General features: G+C 34.5%; 3 protein-coding genes across 3 annotated transcripts in view; all 3 read left to right on the top strand.

The window, feature by feature from the left end:
- Window positions 1-5,742: 5,742 nt before the first annotated feature.
- On the top strand, window positions 5,743-10,007 carry LOC106102265 (probable glutamate receptor). Its single transcript, XM_013281688.1, has 9 exons — window positions 5,743-6,064; window positions 6,885-7,057; window positions 7,235-7,461; window positions 7,629-7,728; window positions 8,164-8,342; window positions 8,503-8,610; window positions 8,694-8,860; window positions 9,515-9,712; window positions 9,885-10,007. The coding sequence occupies exons 1-9, from the start codon at window positions 5,760-5,762 to the stop codon at window positions 9,946-9,948; spliced, it is 1,521 nt and encodes a 506-aa protein (XP_013137142.1). The 5' UTR covers window positions 5,743-5,759; the 3' UTR covers window positions 9,949-10,007.
- A 2,488-nt stretch (window positions 10,008-12,495) lies between these two features.
- LOC106102431 (glutamate receptor 1-like) lies at window positions 12,496-14,537 on the top strand. The gene is made up of 7 exons (XM_013281908.1): window positions 12,496-12,601; window positions 12,847-13,073; window positions 13,140-13,245; window positions 13,528-13,655; window positions 13,730-13,834; window positions 13,901-14,067; window positions 14,153-14,537. Exons 1-7 carry the CDS (start codon window positions 12,565-12,567, stop codon window positions 14,352-14,354), a joined length of 972 nt encoding a protein of 323 aa, XP_013137362.1. The 5' UTR covers window positions 12,496-12,564; the 3' UTR covers window positions 14,355-14,537.
- Window positions 14,538-14,756: 219 nt separating this feature from the next.
- Window positions 14,757-21,454, top strand: part of LOC106102432 (threonine--tRNA ligase, cytoplasmic) — a 9,626-nt gene continuing 2,928 nt past the window's right edge. The window contains exons 1-11 of the mRNA XM_013281910.1: window positions 14,757-14,858; window positions 15,454-15,698; window positions 16,827-16,998; window positions 17,425-17,502; window positions 17,707-17,964; window positions 18,414-18,560; window positions 18,766-18,875; window positions 19,283-19,438; window positions 19,951-20,128; window positions 20,810-20,932; window positions 21,088-21,266. Coding sequence (XP_013137364.1) covers window positions 14,793-14,858; window positions 15,454-15,698; window positions 16,827-16,998; window positions 17,425-17,502; window positions 17,707-17,964; window positions 18,414-18,560; window positions 18,766-18,875; window positions 19,283-19,438; window positions 19,951-20,128; window positions 20,810-20,932; window positions 21,088-21,266 — 1,712 coding nt within the window. The 5' untranslated portion in view covers window positions 14,757-14,792. The remainder of the gene's footprint in view (window positions 14,859-15,453; window positions 15,699-16,826; window positions 16,999-17,424; window positions 17,503-17,706; window positions 17,965-18,413; window positions 18,561-18,765; window positions 18,876-19,282; window positions 19,439-19,950; window positions 20,129-20,809; window positions 20,933-21,087; window positions 21,267-21,454) is intronic.

The following is a 21,454-nucleotide window of genomic DNA, read 5'->3' as shown; positions in this document are numbered from 1 at the left end:
CACTGATGGGTATCAGTGCATCGCCAGAGAGGGGGAAGAGGGGAGTTACAACTAATTTAAATGAAAACATACAATTAATAGCTACCCCTAGACCCAGCCTAGGTTATTGGCAACGTCAATATTGGGTATAATGGACCCGATAGGGTCAAACCCATTAGGCTGAACTATTCCATAGAATCAATCCGCTCAATGGAAAAAACAATTCCCATTGGGACAGACAGTAAGACAATCGGCCAAACGGCAAACATCCACCATGTTATACTAGTCGTGGTTTCTGGGTTTTCGTGCTGTAAAGTCGAGTATTACGTATCATAACAAATAATGTAATAATTTCAACTAAAATTTTGTTACTACGACTTTAACAACGTGTTTGAAATATTTATGCTAACAAATGTCATTTAATTTCGTGTCATTAAAATAAGATACGACGCGGAGAATCCGAATAATTTTCTTACCAGATCTGATCGTTTGAGACTGGTTTTATACCAGTTTTACAAAGTTGGTTTTGCGAAGTCGGCCATTGCCACGGGACCGGACGTATGCAAAAAGATTAAATTGAATCTTTCGATTCGACAGCCGATTTAACATTAAGAATGATTTAAAAAGGATGGAACGAAATGATAATTAAATTTTAATCTATACATATAACAAATTTGAAGTGTCTGTAATATCAACAGGAAAATTCCAGATTTCGGGAACATGATATATTTGCGTTGCGGATAATGAAAATAGTATTTCTTTGTCTATCGACAGACAACCCGCGTTTATTCCGGGTAATCTCCGAAACGGCTGGGCCGATGACGACCGGACTTTCACTGAAGGGTAGCTGACATAGACGGGCATATTATAGGCTACTTTTTATCTTAATATTGCGTGGAAGAAGTTGCGGGCGACAGCTAATACAATATAAAAAGGGAAATCTAAAAAAATATAATAGTTCTACCGTCATACGCAATTATAAATGAAGTAATAATTACAGTTAAATTTAACCACAGTTAACCGCATGATTAATGTTACTATTACATAGAGACCAGAGACACAGGTCTAGACAGATTTACTATTAATACAATAATTGTGGATTCCATATGACTCATAATTTTTAGAAGGAAGAAACGCATGGGAATGGGAAATATCCTCTTTATGCGCGTCTCCACCATCGATTTTTTTTAATATAAGGTGGCAAACGAGCAAGCGGCCACCTGAATCCACCGAAATGGAAAGCGCCCGCTGCCGATAAATAACCGCAATTGCAGATGCGTTGCCTACCCTTAATTGACGGAGAAGAAGACGCACATAAAGAGGATATTACCCCTTCCTATGCGTCTTCTCTACCGTCAAATCCACTTTTGCTTCCCATCCTTTCCTCTTAAGAAAAGGGTGGAAAGGGAAAGGGACTAAAATTAGGCCTCCGGCACCACATTCATCAGACGAAACGCGGAATTGCATCCACTTCAAGCCTGTTTTTTGTGTGGTCGTGGTATTTCACCGGGCGAGCTGGCCCATTCGTGCGAAGATGTTAAAGCGGGCTCTACCACTGTTGATTAAGGCGGTTATTCTGAATTGCTCATCTTTCGAAGCTTAGAACAGGATTTCTACAAAGATTACTAGTGATATTTTAGTATGTGTAACTTCAGTCCGCGCTTAAAATCTCTTTCCTTTTTTATTTCCTTTTTAATGTGTCTTATCTTGGTGGATTGTTGGTGGCCAGTAAATAATCGTTTTAGACTAACCATTCGATTTGTACTTTCCCCTTAGTGTCATAGAGTGTCATTTGTTTTTTAACTAACAGTGTTTATAACTTTATTTTCCTTAAGTTTAACTTGCGCATTCAACCACCAAAGGCACTCGCATATTTTATTATTCATAGACGATGATCATCACACGGATATCACGATCGACGTGCATCACTCCTGATGTGTGACTAATTAAAAAAACCAAACTAAATAATATTCAATATAAAAAAATCTAAGGTTAGTTTTCTTTGTCATGATGTAATTACTCTTTACTAATATATATGGGAAAGTTTAGATGGATGTATGTTTGTCAGAGCATAATGGTTACTTACATTTATTTTATTTCCACAATAACGGACTCGTGGGCTAAAGCTAGTGATCTGTTAATCGTCTTTAAGGAATATGTTGGTACTAAAATTACAGCGTGAAAGAAAGTAAATACAATAGGAACAGAATCCTGGGCGTCACCAGCCGAGGCAGGTCGATAGTCATCCATCTAAATGCACTTATAATATTAAGTTAGTATGAAGTATGGTTAATAAGTCATAACCAAAAATGTATTTAAAATTGTATGATCTATAATCACATATAATTTACACATTTTCTTCGTAGAACATAGTACAAAGAAATGATACCACATCCAGTTAATCACATGTTCTTGACATACATTTGCACCACCAGTGCACCTTAAACTTGTAATAAAATTAAGCAATAATAATTCTTATTCACTTGTATTACAAGCTATTGTTTATTCGTAACATGTTGGCTTGATATTGGAATATGCCGAGACGTATTTCGAAGAACATAACCGAGTCATGTCAACGTAATATAAGAATTTATCCCTATGCTTGTGGGTCAAGGTTTTGTCAATTTTGTTATTGGACATCAGTGACCCAAATACGAGCCTCCAAACTATATGTATTTCTTGGTAATTATATTGTTTATTACTAAATCACTAGTAATCTCTTTATAAAATTATTACTTAACAGTTTAAACAGAAAAATCGAACTAGTAAGTAGTAAAAATTAACCTTCAAGCACAGGTTTATTCTTCAGTCAACTGTCAAAATTGAGCGTATCTAGCGACGTAACGCTAGTTATAATTGTTAGTTTTCACTACAGGAAAAAGCAATGGTTATCTCTGGTTTTACTATCAGGATGCGAACATAACATATTTAAAATGGGCGCTTCGTTAATGGAAACCTACTGTAAAAGCTTACAAGTTAAGACGTAATCAGACAATTGGACTACGGAAAATAAAATCTTACTTCTTACTAATATAATATTATAAATGCGAAAGTTTAGATGGATGGATGGATGAATGGATGTTTGGTAGCGTTTGTAGCCTAAACGGCTGAACGGATCTCCATGAAATTTGGCACAGATTTAGAGCATAGTCTAGAAGAAAACATAGGCTACTTATTATCCCGGGAATAGCTACGGTTACCGTGGGATTCATTAATTTAGTTTTTTAATGTTTACTCGATCATTCTGCAACGGTTCAACATATCTTATTGAAATTTGGCACAGATATAAAACAAAGTCTGGAGTACACATGGGATAAGCTTCATCCCCGAGAAATGTCCGGTTCCCGAGGGATACGTAGCTATTTGTAATTTATATAGTTCGTATGTTTTCGGTTGTTGTCGTAAGTTGCGGGTAACAGCTCGTAATAAATTAATAAATTGTGTTAACATACAAAGAAATTATCAGACGTCAATCATCTTTAAACTATTAATATTTGAAAATATTATTATAAGTAGTCAACAATATTAAATAACTATTGGAATAACGAAAGCTTTAGTTTTAGTATCGGTAATAACATGTTATCACGCATTACCATAATTATTTAACGATGGTAATTCAGTAATGACAGACGAACGACACGTAAGTATGGTAATATCCTACTTAAGTACAATAAACATGTCCACCCGGTGCTTAAAGGGAAAATAAGCTGTAATATCCCGTTAGTACAGTCGCAGACACAGTTTATTTCATTTTTTATTAATACAAACTTATTTAATCCAGTAAGAGTTACTTTAATTTTTAATCCAACTTTAAATAAAGTTCTACATTTCATAATTATTTCGAGAGACAAGATTCCCAAAATTTAATAAAGCTTAAAGTTTGTTTAGTGAAAAGTTTCAAAATGTGATACTAAGCTTACGTACAATAACATATTAAAAATAATGTAATACACTTGTGTTCACGACTATACCATGTCATAAATTTTATAAACATTTTACTATTTAGATCATAAAATTTCACTTGATATGAAAAACAAGAAGTTCTTTTTTTTATTTTTTATTTTATTTTCTTTATGTCGTTTTAGGGAAATATTTTCAATCTGAAGTACGCTCGTGTACAAAAAAGTTGTGTAAATATTAAGATGAACATAATGTTCATAATAATTTTACTCTTTAGTGTAGTTACTTTGATATTATCTGAAACTAATGATGTTAGAACAACTATAAATATGATGGTCTCTTTTTTAACTCTAGATGACAGACCAACATCTCTCTTGATACCTAAGTTGTGTTGGAGTCAATGTAAGTTTAAATGTAAATATTTAAAACAACTGGTAGTTAGTGGTTTTCTCAAATTCTCTACATGTACTAAAATCCACTCTACGTACATCTAAGTACATGTTCTAAAATCCACTCTTTTTGAAATAGATAAACAGAAAACTTTGGCCAGAGCGTTATCAAACGTTGGCATAAGTTGGGCAAACTCTCTGCAGCCGAATAGAACTGAAAATTTTCTACAACATAATGTAATTGTAGCAGATTTATCGTGTAATGCAACATCACAATTATTACATACAGTAAGTAAAATTATAGAAGAAAAAAATCCTAATTTTAATTTTGAATGGCTAAGAGCGGGCGCTCATCTTTTTACTAAACTATCGCACATCTGTTATGCGATTGTCGATTGTTTAGTGTCACAAATAAAAATCGAGTAACCTCCATATAAGTTCATAGGACTCAAAGGCGACTAAACATTTGTGCGATAGTTTTAATACGTACTGCTTTCCGTATTCTAAAAAGTCTGTTATAATTTTAAATGTTTCAGGCTAATGATCAAGGATATTTCAAATCTCCGTATCGTTGGTTGTTACTAAGTAACGCAGATGTAGACCCTTCTAATACGTTAAAAAACCTTAACATGCTCGTCGACAGTGATGTTGTAGTAGCTATTGATACGGGTGAAGGAAGTTACTTTTTAACAGAAGGTATATTATTTTGATTTACTTGTCAAATTATAAGAGTAAGGGCTGTCCCATCACTAGCTGATAGAGGCTCCGATAGCTTAAAAATGACGCCACCGTCAGATAAGGTAACAAAATCCGGTATTTCCATCACAAACTTTACGCGTTGGATTGTTATCAGACAATTTACAATTTGGTGAGACAGGCCCTAAGTATTTAACCTGTTTTTAGAATTCAATTACATTAATATAATAGCTTTTGCACGCCACTTTCCCAACGTAGATTTTTTTTTTTAAATTAGTAAGAATCCTATTTATTCTTCCAGGCTATCCTACCTTGTTACTTCTTATTTTATTTATTTTATATACCATATAGCATCTTGCATATTTATTTTTCATTTATACTGGAGCAATATATAATTCATAAATTATACCGAAACGCAGTAAGCGTAGGTTTTGAGTAATTAATGTATGAAAAGATTTTTCCTGCTGTTTTCGATGCCCACGATACAGGCATTGCCTAGCGTTGGCATCTCCAGATTAATCGTATATTAACCACAATTTGTATTTATCTTTTAATTAGTATTACTGTTATTGTAATTACTAATCTCTTATTTTTCAATAAAATTATTTCTATTTCTATTTCAAAGCCAAATTCCATAGAGATGCATTTAGGAGTTTAGGCTACAATCTCTAACAAACATCCATCCGTCCATCTAATATTCGCATTTATAATATTAGTAAGATTCACCAGAACTCTTAGCAATCAACTATATAAAGATTGTTGATTTCAGTCTATAAAATTTGGGAAAAATCTGAAATGATATTAACAACCAGAGCGATTTGGCGACCATCCAAAAATAATGGATACGGTACTTCTAACCATCTTCTTATCAAAGGAAGGAACCATAACGACACGAATAGAAATTCGTCTGAATTTATAAATAGAAGCGACGGAAAAGTCAACGCTCTCGCAAAAATATTAAATAATCAGGGAGTTATAGAAGACTATAGAAAAACTAAAGTGCTATCGATTAGACGTCGTGATCTTAGAAGACATCCTCTTACAATAGCCAATGTTATAACAGATAGCAACGAAACAAGAAAACACATGGACGATAGATTGTGAGTTCTTGAGACATTCTCATCCATTCCAAAAACCAAATCTACACAAAAAATCCTTTAGATATTTCCTGACCATGTAGCCTCTATGCTTTTCTAAAGTGTAACCTACTTGCAAAATTACATCCAGATTTGTTTAGCCGTTTTGAAGTTGCCCGGTACAATCAGCGAAACTGGCGGTGTTTTCTAAAAGCTACAACCGTTTGAATATTTTAAAACCACGACGTGAAACAAAAACCAATACGATACAGCAGTCAAATGTGTCTGTACTAAAAGTCATTAAGCGGTACACGGCTAATTTTTATTATTATCCCGTCGTTAGTCCGCTAATTCCGATTCAATGGTATGTAATTGTTTATTTTTAAGAAGAAGCGGAGTTTGTTTTGATGAAAATACAAGGCAATATTTCTGAAAGTGGAACACCGCGGATTGCCGCAGCTGTACATTCATCGTATCATTCGCTTATTAAGATACTGGATTTCGCCCGCGACTCTGTGTGGAATTTAAAAAAAAAAACAAAAATAAGTAGCCACTGTGTTCTTCCAGACCATCCTCTACATTTCTACCAAATTTTATCGATATCTGTTCATACTTTTAGGCTACAAACACTAACAGACATCCGTCCATCTAAACTTTCGCATTTATAATATTAGTATGAAGTATGATTTCATATCAGTTAATCTTATAATTATAATTATTATATAAAAATAAATGTCAAGTTTGCAAAATACTCATTAATAATCGTATAAAACGACTATAATAGGATGCAAATTACATGAAGACCACGTCGTGAGTTAAGATCAGTAACGATGTTATTTTCTAGACAACTCCATCATGATTCAATAGCGAAGATGTCGTACGCTATAGTGAAAATATGTTTCCAAATGTTGAACGCTACAGAGAGATCGATATTCACCCACACGTGGGGATACAGAGACAAGAATGGTAACTGGCAGGGAATTATTGATCATCTGCTGAAAAAAGAAGCAGATTTGGGTAAATATAATTTCAAATTTGGTATTACTCCATTGAACAAATGCGAACGTTAGCGGCACAGAGATTTAGAAATTGAAATATAAATCTACAAATCGTGGGTTCGAATCCCGCCAACAATTTTTCAATTTTAGAATTTCACTTTACATTTACTCGACATTCATACTTCAAATTTTGTAGGAACTCTAACGATCTTCACTCAAGAGAGGATGGAAATCATCGACTACATAGCTATGGCGGGCTCAACTGCTGTTAGGTTTGTCTTCCGCGAACCACCTCTGGCTCTTCTATCTAATATCTTCACGCTACCGTTCACTGGGGCCGTCTGGATAGCTGTCTCCGTTTGTATCTTGGCCTGTGCTTTATTTCTATACATCGCATCTAAATGGGAAGCTACTGTTGCTATGGTTTGTATAGCTTTAAGACAATTGTGTAATTTACTTTACTCATGTATAAAATGACTTAACTACTGTATATTTTATGCCAATTAGCGCTAATACAAGTGTAGACAGTTTGATTGATTGACGTTTAAATAATAGATAATAATTAATAACTGCGTTACAATGTCTTACAGCATCCGACGCAGCTTGGTGGCACGTGGGCGGATGTGCTCATACTGATTGTGGGGGCCGTACTGCAGCAGGGGTGCACATTGGAGCCAAGATATGCTGCTGGTTAGATTCCATTATAATGTTCGTTATGTTTCGAAAGACGTTTTTAATTGCTCCAAGATTGTGCGAGGTTAACAATCAGTTTACAATAGCACAGAACTCTGGAATCGAAAATGACGAGTGTAAGAGCGGGCGCACACTTTTGACTAAACTATCGCACAACTGATGTGCGATTGTCGATTGTTTCCCAGCCCATTCAACTATTTAGTTGTTGTATAACTAAAAATGAATAGCGTGCACACCTTTCACTAAACTATCACACAACTATTTGGTCACGATTTGATTCCGATGAGATTACATGGAGGTGCGCACATTATTCAATTTTCAGTTGTGTAACTAAACAGTTGAATTGGCTGCGAAACAATCGACAATCTTACATCAGTTGCGCGATTGCTTAATTTCAGGTGTGCGCACACTCTTATAGCATGTCCCTTCCAGGTAGGTGTGTGACCCTTCTTCTGTTTTTGGCACTTACAATCCTATACTCCGCGTACTCCGCCAATATTGTGGTGCTGCTGCGAGCGCCCAGCTCCTCTGTCAGGACTCTACCGGACCTTCTCTACTCACCCTTGAAACTTGGCGCTAGTGATTTTGAGTATAATAGGTATTTCTTCAAGGTAACAAGATATTTTGGGACCTAATGCCATTCTCAAACACTATTTTTATTTTTATGATTTTGAAATGTTATGTAAATATAGTGACTCTAGTTTTTGATATAATCTTTGAAAAGAACTAAATAAATCTATGAAATACCAAAGCTTTTTATATAATTTTCAGAAATTGAACGAACCAATAAGAAAAGCTATTTACAATAAGAAAATAGCTCCGAAAGGGAAGAAGCCTAACTTTTACACTATGAAAGAAGGCGTCGAGAAAATAAGAAAAGTAATTTCACACATACACACATTTACACTAGAATCTGCTTCATTTACTTTTTTGTAAGATTGTATAATCTTTGGAAATATCAGGGTCTGTTCGCATTCCACATGGAGCTGAACCCTGGATACAGACTGATTCAAGAGACCTATCAAGAAGACGAGAAATGCGACCTCGTGGAGATCGACTACATCAACGAAATCGATCCTTGGATACCGGGACAGAAAAGATCACCTTTTAAAGATTTGTTTAAAATAAAGTGAGTTATCGAGACAATCTAACATCTTACAATTAACGACTGTTATTTGTAAGTTTTCCCGTGCGACTTCATCCGCATAAAATTGTGAAAATTTCGTTTTATTGTCTACATGTGTCAATTTATCAATTACAAATGGCAAAATGACATGACGATGACAAACCATGGCAACCTTGCTTCCTTGATGATGGCAGCAACTTATGGTCTCTTTCCCACATTAGGGCTTTTATCCAAAATATTTAGCCCCTAAGTTTAATGGCGTGAAAATATATAACCTAGAGCGTAACGTAAGTATAGGGCTTTTTATTAAAAATGGAATTATTCAAAAATGTGCTGTAATTTTATTTTGACATCTTAAGCAACAAAGAACTGTGTGTTCACGCTTTATTATAATAGTATAGATTGTGACCTGCAACAAAACTTCTTCAAACATTGCTAAATACTTTAGTGGTTTCAGAAGCTATTTCTTCTTGAAGAGCATGAAAATCGTAGCCAGATCGGCTTTTGTTTTTCTTATGTCGTTGATATTAAAATATTTAACAGTTGAGGTATTCCAGCAATGCCAGTGGAAATACTACCAACATCACTTAGCCGTTTGCAGCTAACTGATTATGGTAGTGGAAAAGGAACTTAATCGTTCTAGTCGTCTATTTACAGTTTCATAAAGATCAGGGAGACGGGCATCCAAGCGAACAACCAGCGTCGGCTGCAAGTGTCGCGGCCGCGGTGCTCGGGCTCGTTGTCGGCGTTCAGCAGTGTCGGATTGACTGATATGAGACCGGCGGTGCTCGCTGCGATATACGGCCTGCTGCTTGCGATTGCTGTGTTAATTATCGAAATCGCACATAAACATCTGTAAGCCTATTCAATACTAGTTTTTAGCACTTAGTCTGTGTAACACAGCGATAGTACAGTAGTTATTAAGATAATTCAGTACAAATAGAAATACAAATCTTTGGGTAATATAGACGATAGACGAAGTTCTTTTAGGAAAGTGCTGTTAAAACATTTTGTCATTTGTTTTCAGAGTAACTCGAAGGGCTCTGCGGATGCAACTAAATCAAGTTGCCGATTACCACTTCGTGATGTAAAATTCAATATTTAATACACTTGCATAAATGTAATTAATTGTAAAATGACACGAGTAAATTGTAACTGGCAACTTAATCATGTTTCGTATGTGGTAGGAACATTTAAAAACAAAATTATACCGAAAAATAAATTAAAAGTGATTGATTCAAATTGTCTTTTACTTCCTATATTATTATAAGTACAGTCAAGGAAATTTGGTTGTTTCATATTAAAAGCTACAGTCGGAACGTTTTGCATATAGAGACCACGCGGAACAATAACCAACAAAATGCAGTTTTTAAATGTGTCTATACGAACAGTTCGGTTAATGGTACAAGGTTAATTGTTTATTATTGTTAGCCCGTCATTGGCTCAATTCACACTAAATTTATTTGTTATAAGCAAGAAGTTTCAATCGTTGCAAGGAACAAGGATAAATGGGACACCGCGTATGTCCGCAACTGTACATGTTTGACTGCAAACATTGAAGCCCAGTCATTACGTGTTTATGTAGCATTTAAATCGGAACTAGTAATTAATATTGTCTCATAATTACTACTCTGTTATTTGATTAGGAAATGTAAGCATCGTGTACTATTAATTATTCAAAATCCTCTATATTTGTTCTGAGAATCGGGTTGAATTTCTCTTGTACTCAACATTTAAAGAGAGTTTCTGTCTTTCTAGGGTACATTTTGTTTGAGATTATTTTGTTTTGATGTCGGTTTTTGTTTTGTTTTTGTTAAATATTTCGTTTATACAATGACTGTTTTGAAATTTGTACTGTTTCTTCTGCTACAAAGGGTAATTTGTAAAGATGCGTCGGTAATCAATTTCATTAAAAGTTTTATACAAAATGAAGAGAAAGCTACGTTTTTAAATAATCACGCGTGCTGGGATATGAGTAAGTTACGTGCTTTATTTATTGCCAAGAGGTAGGGTCGACTGCCTCGCCCTTTATTCTGATTCTTTCTAATCTTTGCTGTCTAACCATGATATTCAAGTAGGTGCCGTGACCAGTTTTACTAGACCCTTCCATTCTTTCAGAACTGCTGATTTTTATACATATTGGCAAGCGACGCTGGTTTTAATTATTTTTCAATGGCGTAGTTAGTCTTTTACTGTTTTTTTTTTTAAATTTCAGCACTAAATTTGATATTTGTGAAAGAAATGACAAACGCAGGAGTAAGGACGTCAATGAGTTTAAAACATAAAGAAGAAAGAGAAACACACACAATATTTCTAGCTGATCTAGATTGTGCTAATTCACAAGATATCTTATTAAACGTAAAGATTTTATTTATTCATTTGTTATTAAATTTAATAATTTATTTATTTATTTATCATTGGTTTATCAACATAATTACATGACTAAATAAATGAATGAATGAATAGATTTTAATTTAAGATCTACTTTTTAAACAGGCTTCTATAAATAATTTATTTTCGTTACCACATCGATGGTTATTGCTGGATTCTTTAGATGAAGATAAATCTAATTTTCTAGAAAATCTTAATTTCTTAACTGGAAGCGACGTCGTCTTAGCTAAAAGAAGTAACGAAACTTTTGAACTGCAAGAAAGTAAGTTTTAAGCTGTAAATAGTTTTTCGTCTTTGAGTTTAAGAGTAACTTTGCTATACAAGTAGTTCAAAGAACTTAAGCATTTAGTAGCATTTTTAAAGCAAATTAATTAAATGTACAAAACTTTACTTATACTGCCCGCATTTCCATCCATGTTAATGAACGTGAAATCTACGATAAAGGACTGCTTTAGTTACTCTTAGTCTACCCTAAGTAACAAAATTCATCAGAGTGGAGAGATTCATGAGATTCATGGAGGCCTAACTTTAGTCCCTTTGCGTTTCCACCCTTTTCTTAAGAGGAAAGGATTGAAAGGAAAAGTGGATTTGACGGTGGAGGAGATGCATAAGAAGGGGAAATGTTCTCTTTATGTGCGTCTCCTTCTCCGTCAATTAAGGGTAGGCAACGCATCTGCAATTGCGTATGACGGGCAGCGGTCGCTTTCCATTTCGGTGGATTCAGGTGGCCGCTTTCTCGTTTGCCACCTTATATTATAAAAAAAAAGTTATAATTAACATTTCACTTCGACCTTGAACAGTTTACAAAATTTCGAAATCTGGACCCCTAATCCGTACAGTACGAGGTTACTATAACAATAGCCTATATGACGTCAGACCTCATAGGGAACTCTACCGACGAAGAAGGAACCTCATGAGGCATCCACTAACCATGGCCAATGTTATACAAGACAGTAACACTACGCAATACCATTTGGAAGATCGATTGTAAGAGAAATATCCTATTTGATTTGGTATCTTTCGTTCCTAAGACTATATTTTTTTCCTTATTTGTATTAAGGCTGTATTCTTGAAAATCGTAATTCTAAGTTGCGTTTATATCTTTGTCAATTTCTAAAACGGCATGACAGTTGGACAATTAAAACTGGACTATAAGTTTGTGTTTTTTATTCCTTTATAATAGAGAGGGACAGCATGATGCTATAGCAAAGATGTCATGGATGGTGGCGAAGCTCGCATTTGAAATGTTAAATGCCACTCCACAGTACATCTTCAGCCATCGCTGGGGGTACAAACAAAATGGTAGTTGGTCCGGTATGATTGACGACATATTTCATGGTAGGGCCGATTTAGGTAAGCAACTATGATAATAATTATTTTCTTTATTCATAATAAGTGTTGTTACAAAATGGCCGCCATGTTGGATTAACATTGACAGATACAAGCACAATGGCTATACCTAATTATTGTATAACTGATTCTTCAAACTTACAAATTTGGAAACGTAACAAGATGCAAAATCTTGGATCCTAACAGAATGTTAAATAAGCTATCTATCTAGTTATCTTGTATCACTTCCTACTTAATTTATATTCTAGGTAGCAACTGCGCGATATACACTGAACGTCTAGACGTGGTTACTTACACTGATAATGTTGCCCCATTCAAGGTCGGCTTTATTTACCGTCAGCCTCCCCTCTCTTACGTGGCTAACATCTTTACCCTTCCGTTCTCTACCGAGGTGTGGTTGGCTATTGCTGGCTGTATAACTTTTTCTACACTCACGCTATATCTCTCTAGTAAATGGGAGAAAGGGTATGGTAGGGTAAGTATTTAAAATGACAGCTGTCATTGACTGGAATGGCGCCAGGATAAACTGTAATCTCAATAGTTTCAGAGTCAAACACAACTAGATGGAACTGTTAGTGACGCGATGCTTGTTACTATAAGCGCATTCAGCCAGCAAGGATGCACTTTAGAGCCAAGGAAAGCTTCCGGTATAATACCTGGTTCACATTTGGCTAGTACAGTTGGACAGTAGCGCAGTCACTGATTCACTCACTGGTGCCAGTTTAATGTTAGTCCAGTCATTGTTAATAACCAACTGTATTGGCCAAGTGTAAACCTTGAATAACCTTAAAAAATCGAACTCTCAAACACAAGAAACAATGATCATTTCAGTCTTCGTTGATTAATGAAATGATGAATTTCTTTTTAACATGCCCTAGGCCGTGTGATGCTCTGGGTTATATTTTCAGCGCTAATGTTGCTGTACGCAGCGTACTCGGCTAACATCGTAGTGCTACTTCAAGCGCCTTCAAGCGCTTTAAGGACTTTGACACAGTTATCGCGATCAAAATTAACTCTTGCTGCTAACGATGTCGATTACAACCATTTTGTTTTTGGTGTAAGAAAAAGTATTTTAAATTATTGTAATCGTAAAGCGTAACTTGAACCTTAAGCAAAATTTCTAATTTTTAGATGTACTCGGACCCAGTGAGAGTTGAAATTACAAAGAAGGTAAAGCCAGTGAAAGGCACGGCACATTTTTACGAGATAAATAAGGGCGTGGAAAAAATTCGACAGGTGAAAGAAATTAAAGAGGAAGAAAGATAGATCTGACTTTAAATACTAATGATTTCTTTTTCACAGGGTTTATTTGCATTCCATTCTATAGTGGAGCCAGTGTATCGTCGTGTGGAACAGACTTTTCTTGAAATGGAGAAATGCGATCTTGTGGAAGTTGATTTCATGATGGGATTTGATCCGTCCGTGCCTGTTAAGAAAGATTCTCCATATTTAGAGCTATTGAGAGTGAGGTCGGTCGATATTATACTAACTTTTAATCATGGAAAAAACATTTAATAAACAAAAGTAATTTTAAGGTAACATGTTTGTGCGCAGTTTTAAGCAGATACGAGAATCCGGTCTACAATCAGCATTGAAAAAGCGTCACCAAGTGCAAAAACCTCAGTGCTCTCAGAGGGTGTCAGCGTTTAGCAGTGTTGGTCTCCTAGATCTTCGACCAGTCTTGTTTCTTATGTTGTACGGAATTGTAGTTTCTGTTACAATACTTATAATTGAAAACATAACTTATAGGATTTAAGTATTGTATAAAATTTATAGAAATACGCCTAATTTAATTCAAATATACTTTTTCACAATTTACGTATTCAAGGTAGAACGTAGCGTCAGAACAGTGACCAATTTGCAATATTAGTAAAATCAGAAAAATGTACTCATTTTTGTGAGTGCATATTTTTAAACAAGAAAGGTGTAAGGCTACATATTCGACCCATGTGTATTAATTAATAAAAATAAATGCTTGAAAAGATACAAAGTTTTATTTTTATGGCAATAATTTTTGACCGGTGTCAATGTCATAATGACAGATTTTGACATTTGTTTGACATCTGTGCGACGTGAGTGATCGAAATGGGTGACGCTGCTACTGAAGGAGTTCAGAATTTAAATATAAACGAAAAGGCACGAAATTAGACAATATATTTAATTCGTAACAATAGATTTGTACAATATTTGAGTGATGTTAACGTTGTTTAGCTTACGTAGAACCTGCGTGGTGCGCTTCAAAGAAGCTTATGCCACATGGGTAGGATACCTTCGTCATCACTGATTCACTGAAAATTGTCGACAATTAGTAAACATTACGATATTTTAATATACTTTATGTATCCTCTACTTCTAGTCTAAGCTATATAAACCGTTCTTTATTTTCTAATTAAACTTAACCCTTATTTTGCGTCATTCAAATGTGAAAGTTCACTTTAACTAGCCAATGAAAATAATTTAATTATTGACTTAATAAGATGATAATAATAATGTTATCGCATACATAAATCAAACCACTCTAAAGTGTAATAAATAGAAACAGTAACTAAAAGTTAGAAAAATTATTCACTATGATAATAAAATTTATCTTAGTGAACTCAAAATTAAAACATATTTTGCTGCATTAGGCACTAAGATATTCAAATTAATATTTTAAAAATTTTCTCCACTTACAAATATTGTAAACTGGCTGTTACAACTCCATCCACCAGGTTTAAAAAAATTAGCCAAGTGGCCAATGTGCTTCAGACTGCTTTACATCTTAACCAGTTATCAATTGGTTTAACCATTTACAAAATACCTTCAAGAAAACATACAGACAAATGCATTTATAACAATATGAAATACTTTTGCAGTCAAAAACTAAAGCCATGAAGGAAAAAAAGAAAAAAGAAGACACTTCCGGAGCAGTATCAGAGTTGAATCCGTGGCCAGAATTCATTCAGAAGAGGATCAATCTTTGGGATAAATACAAAACTGAGTACCAGGAGCAGTTAGCTTCAAAACCAGAATTGAGTATTGTTGTGACATTACCTGATGGGAAGACGGTGGAAGCCAAAGCTTGGAGGACCACACCATATGACGTTGCTAAGGGTATAAGGTAAGATATCTTCTGCTATACCAGCTGCAAGCTTTAATATATACAGCTTTTTGCTATTTTTTAAAGCTTCTTATAAAATGCAGAGTTAAAATAATGACAGGTTTAAATTTTAACATATTAATGAATAGTTTAATTTCACTTATTCATTCTGACACAAAAAAACAACAAATGTTGTAGGTTATAGATTGTTGGGTGTACCAAAACTTGCATATAGGTTTGCTAGACAAAGATCCAAGTACAGGATTTTTATTTATTACCAGAAAAATATATACATAAGATTGTACATTTATTCTATACTAGCTTTCGCCCACGACTCTCAGCGTGTAATAAAAAACAAATGAGTAGCCTATATGTTCTTACTTCTATGCTCAATGTCCATGCCAAATTTCATTAAAATCCTGTACAGTCGTTTAGGCTATAAACTCTAACAAACATCAGTCCATCCATCTATCCATCTAAATTTTCGTATTTTAGTAATATTACTGGAGATTTTTTTGGTAATTTAAAAAAACTTGTATAAGCTTTTATCACAAACATAAAAAAATCATACCATTTAAATTTATTTTGCATGTGTTTATGATTTTTGCTAATATAGCTATTGGCACAGCATTGGCACATATTTATTGAAATTATTTGGCTATTTTTGAATAGAATTTAACATAAACCTTATTTCTGGGCTCACAAGCGAGTTTTGGAGTCAATTGTAAGTATGCAATTGATTTAAACAAAATTATTGGCAGTAATATTATAAGCCTATTTATTTTTACACTACAATAAAAGCACATTTAATAATATCATTTTTATGCTATAATCCTTGGTAATAACATCAAAAAAAAAATTGAAAAAAAAAATTTTTTTTCCCACTTCGAAAAGGAAGGCGGTTCTCAATTCGTCTATATGATTTTTTTATTCATAACCAGCTTAATGCTAGTATTTTTTCATTAATTCAATAAACATATCATTCACATATAAAAAAATCTACAAAAACAGTAAAAATGTAGGATTAGAAATAGCTAATAAAACTTTAGAACATACAATCTACAAAATAGATGGTCTTATTCTAGGTTTAGGTTCTTTATTTGAATGTCTTTAATGTTTTTAAAAAAAATTAAATAATACATTTTCCAGCCAAGGCTTAGCAGACTCAACGATCATAGCTCGGGTGAACAATGAGCTATGGGACCTTGATAGGCCGCTTGAAGGCGATTGCAAGCTGGAACTTCTCCGCTGGGACAACACGGAAGCTCAGGCTGTCTTCTGGCACTCTTCAGCTCATATGCTAGGTGAAGCTATGGAAAGGGTAAGTCAAAGTGCTTGTTCTGATATTTACATCATTACCATTGTCTTGGTTTTTGTCCTCAACATAACTGTAATATACGTCATCTTAGTCATCACTCCCTTCTTGATGTCTTGGAACCCATCTATCTCTATATTTACCTCGACCGCTGTACCACACTCATAACTAACATTCTCCTTGTTATATGCGATTCATCCCTCCTCATAACATGCCCATACCAAGCTAACCTTTTACTCCTTACCTTCTCTATCATTGGCGTTACTTTCAAACTTCCTCTAATATACTCATATCCCTTCCATAACATATAATAACGTAATTTTTTTCGCTATTCAAATATATTCACAGTTGTGTAAACACTGAGATATTTACAATGATGTTTACATATGATAAGAAATTTCTAATTGTCTTTTGCAATTATTTGATTAACAGGTATATGGTGGATGTCTTTGTTATGGTCCACCGATTGAAGAAGGATTCTATTATGATATGTATTATCCTGAAAAAGGGGTAAGCAGAATCTACATTGATTAATTATATAATTTTAATTCAGAGTTTGTAGCCTAAACAGCTAAACGGATTTCGCTGAAATATAACATATAGGTTGCCTTTGGTTTTTTTAATTACATGCGAACGGATTCGCGGGCGAAAGCCAGTTTTTTTTAAATACTGTGAATCGAAAATGGTTGTTTAAAAAATAATTTCTCTTCCCAGATTTCATCGACAGATTTCCACGTTCTAGAAGGATTAGTAAAGAAGATAACAAAAGAGAAGCAACCATTTGAAAGGTTGGAATTAACGAAGGAACAGTTACTGGAGATGTTTGATTACAATCCGTTTAAAGTGAGAATATTGAATGAGAAAGTGAACACTCCGACGACTACGGTGTACAGATGTGGACCCTTGATTGATTTGTGCCGAGGACCACATGTGAGGCATACTGGAAAGGTTAAAGCGCTGAAGGTTACGAAGGTGAGTTTTTATTTTTAAATCAATATATCTAAAGTTTAATAAGGGAGTAAAAAATATTTATTTGTAACATTTAAAAGATTTCAAAGATATGAGATCCATGTTTGTTTTTTCTTTTTAGTTTTAGTTATTTATTTAATTTATTTGTTACTTTTGTATAATGAAATATCTATGTCTATATAAAGAGGAAAGATTTATATTTTTTTATGTATTGAAATAACTCAAAAAGTACTGGTCCGATGTTCAAATTCTTTCAACATTTAGAAGCTATGTTATTAGTGAGTAACATAGGCTATGTTTTTTTTATTATTATTTAATTTCACGCGGGCGAAGCCTCGAGCAATAGATAATTTTTTAGTATTAAGAAAAAAATGGAAATGCATAATTTTTTTATCATGACAATGGTATGAATTTTTTTTATTGACGTGAAATAAATTGTGTTACTCTTTAAGAGCTCTGCCACATACTGGGAGGGTAAAGCGGAGGCAGAGAGTCTCCAGAGGATATATGGGGTGTCCTTCCCAGAGCCCAAACAGCTCAAAGAATGGGAGACCATACAGGAGGAAGCGGCTAAGAGAGATCATAGGAAGATTGGCAGGGTATGGATATATTTTTTTACTAAGTAGTGAAATTATTCGGTTTTTTGTTTTTTTTTTTTTTATTTTTTCACCTTTTGCATAATATTATTCTATTATAGTATGATTTTTTTTTTTATTTTTTAAAAACAAATTGTTATACGAAAATTGTTGGTTGGTATTTATGATTTTAATGTTTACTATAGTAAGAAATGTTATATTTTTTCAGGAACAAGAGTTATTTTTCTTCCACGAGCTGTCCCCTGGCTCGTGTTTCTTCCAGCCGCGCGGCGCTCACATATATAACACTTTGGTTAACTTCATACGGGACCAGTATAGGTAAAAAATTACACTGACACTAATTTAATTCGATACCGTACAGTGTGTCTAACTAATTAAAAAAAAACATTTCATTCATGTGACATTCATACAATAAAAAAATGGCTACTTAAAAAAAATTTTTTTTTTTACAACTGACACTTTTTTCTACAAAAAACTCAGTCCAATTAAGGGTTAAACTTATTTTTTTTATACTTACGACTAAGAATTGAAATGAATCTTTAAAACTTCACGTCTTCAGCGTCGCTTAAAATCAGAAAGTCGACTTTTTAATGAAATTTTGTAGTTGAAGCGTGATTTTTTACATATTTAAATGTCGTTTCAGAAAAAAAAATCAGACGAATATTAGTAGGATAGTTTTTGTGTTTTGAATTTATTTATAAGGTATTGCAATTTTTCTTCCGTAGAGTGCGAGGTTTCCAAGAAGTGGTAACACCGAACATGTACAACGCGAAGCTGTGGCAGACTTCGGGCCATTGGGCGCATTATGCGGAGAATATGTTCTCCTTTGACGTCGAGAAAGAAACATTCGCCCTCAAGCCTATGAACTGTCCAGGTCATTGGTGAGTTTATTGCCATTTTTTTAAGAAAAAAAACCCAGTTTTTTAATTTTCTTTCTTACATTTGGTTTTTGTCGTCCATTGTATGTTTTGTGCCGATCTCTATGGTACTCTGGAGAAGAAGTCGAATCGAGTGACATTCCATTCGTCAAAATCGGTTTAGGTTTATGCAATGGAATTTACATACAAAATCACGTATTCTTTAAAAACATTACTCTTTGTCAATTAGTTAAAAAATACCAAGGATTATATTATTTTTATACTAATATCATAAGAAGGAAAGATTTGTATTATTACTGAAAGAACTTGAAAACTTCTGACATTACAAAAATTCTTTCACAATTAAAAGCCTACATTATCACTAAATAGGTTATATTATTTTTAATTATCACGCGGACGAAGCAACAGCTATTTTATTACATAAAAAAACATGAATATGTTTTTTTTGTATGTACCCCCGTGAGGCACCTGTTGCTATTGCTGAAGCGATTTTGAATTGCAATATCGTATCGCAGTATAATATTCGACAACCGTCCTCGCTCGTGGCGCGAGCTGCCGCTGCGGCTGGCGGACTTCGGCGTGCTGCACCGCAACGAGCTGAGCGGCGCGCTGTCCGGCCTCACGCGCGTGCGCCGCTTCCAGCAGGACGACGCGCACATCTTCTGCGCGCCGCAACACATCGAGCAGGAGATGGTAACACACAAACTATCATAAACACTTCACTATCTGTTATTGATATAATAGCATTCTACGACTGCCTTTGTGTGAAAAAAAGACCAACGGCCTGTCCCATCACTGGCTGATAGAGCCTCAGATACCTTAAATGACGTCACTGTCGGATAATGTAACTAAATTCGATATTTCCATCACATATTTTACATGTTTTTGCATAAACAAAGCAGACTAAGAGACTGGCTCATCACTGGCTGATAGAGCCTCAGATATCTTAAATGACGTCACTGTCGGATAAGATAAAATCCGATATTTTCATCACATATTTTACACATTGACTTTTTATCAGACAATTTACAATTTGGTGGGACGGGCCCTAAGTATTCTACCAGACTATTATCCACATCTATGACAGTCATCGAGATCCATTCAGCAGTTTGGGCTACAAACTGTAACAAACATCTAGTCATCTTAACTTTCGCATTTATAATAGTAATATTAATAAAATAGTAAAGTATGTAATATACATCTGTTTTTTATAGCAATTTCAAAGGGTCAATAAACTCCGTTACATTATTTCACGCAAATTCTAATAGGAGGTTAAGGATATCAGATCAATTGCACTTTGACTTTCCACTAACTAGGTGCTAGTGATGAAAAGTTTCAACAAAAATGGTTAATTATTAATTTTCGTACAACTAGGTGGCGTGTCTGGAGTTCCTGGATTGCGTGTACACGACCTTCGGGTTCACATTCCAGTTGAAGCTTTCCACTCGCCCGGACAAGTATTTAGGAGATCTTGCAACTTGGGATCAAGCAGAGAAGGTAAATATATTTTATTAAAAAGGGTTTTGTCAATATTTTTCTTGTATTTAATGCATATAGATTCGTTAATTGCATGCTAAAGGTTCTGTGGGTGGTTAAAAATTATGTTATTATTGGAAAATGTACTTTTAAATACTTGTATTTTTAAATTTCAGGCGTTAGAAGATTCCCTAAACAAATTCGGTAGGCCTTGGCAATTAAACCCCGGTGACGGTGCATTCTACGGCCCCAAGATCGATATAACTATACAAGACGCGTTGCGCCGCTCGCATCAGTGCGCCACTATACAACTCGACTTCCAGCTGCCGGAGCGGTTCAACCTTACCTACGTCAGGTAAGGGTTCAACATAATACAATAATAACCATCACGTTCAACATACCACAATTGTTCAGAGCACTACATTTGTTCAACATATTACGGTTCTTTCCACACACCACATTTCAACATATTAAGGTTCTTTCAACACACCGCAGCTGTTTAACACAATACGGTTTGTTCATCGCACCACAGTTGTTCAACAC

This window comes from Papilio polytes, unplaced genomic scaffold (assembly GCF_000836215.1).
Source record: "Papilio polytes unplaced genomic scaffold, Ppol_1.0 DF823923.1, whole genome shotgun sequence".
NCBI classification, from domain to species: domain Eukaryota; kingdom Metazoa; phylum Arthropoda; class Insecta; order Lepidoptera; family Papilionidae; genus Papilio; species Papilio polytes.
Note: the sequence above shows the minus strand (reverse complement) of the source record. Positions and strands in the feature narration are given on the sequence as shown.

Bases quoted from the DNA above. Each gene is read 5' to 3' on its own strand.
- LOC106102265 (XM_013281688.1), top strand. From the start codon at position 5,760: ATGATATTAACAACCAGAGCGATTTGGCGACCATCCAAAAATAATGGA. The intron at 7,729-8,163 runs GTTAGATTCCAT...TGTCCCTTCCAG, and splicing joins GGAGCCAAGATATGCTGCTG to GTAGGTGTGTGACCCTTCTT. The intron at 9,713-9,884 runs GTAAGCCTATTC...ATTTGTTTTCAG, and splicing joins GAAATCGCACATAAACATCT to AGTAACTCGAAGGGCTCTGC.
- LOC106102431 (XM_013281908.1), top strand. From the start codon at position 12,565: ATGATTGACGACATATTTCATGGTAGGGCCGATTTAG. The intron at 13,246-13,527 runs GTATAATACCTG...TGCTGTACGCAG, and splicing joins AGAGCCAAGGAAAGCTTCCG to CGTACTCGGCTAACATCGTA. The intron at 13,656-13,729 runs GTAAGAAAAAGT...TCTAATTTTTAG, and splicing joins ACAACCATTTTGTTTTTGGT to ATGTACTCGGACCCAGTGAG.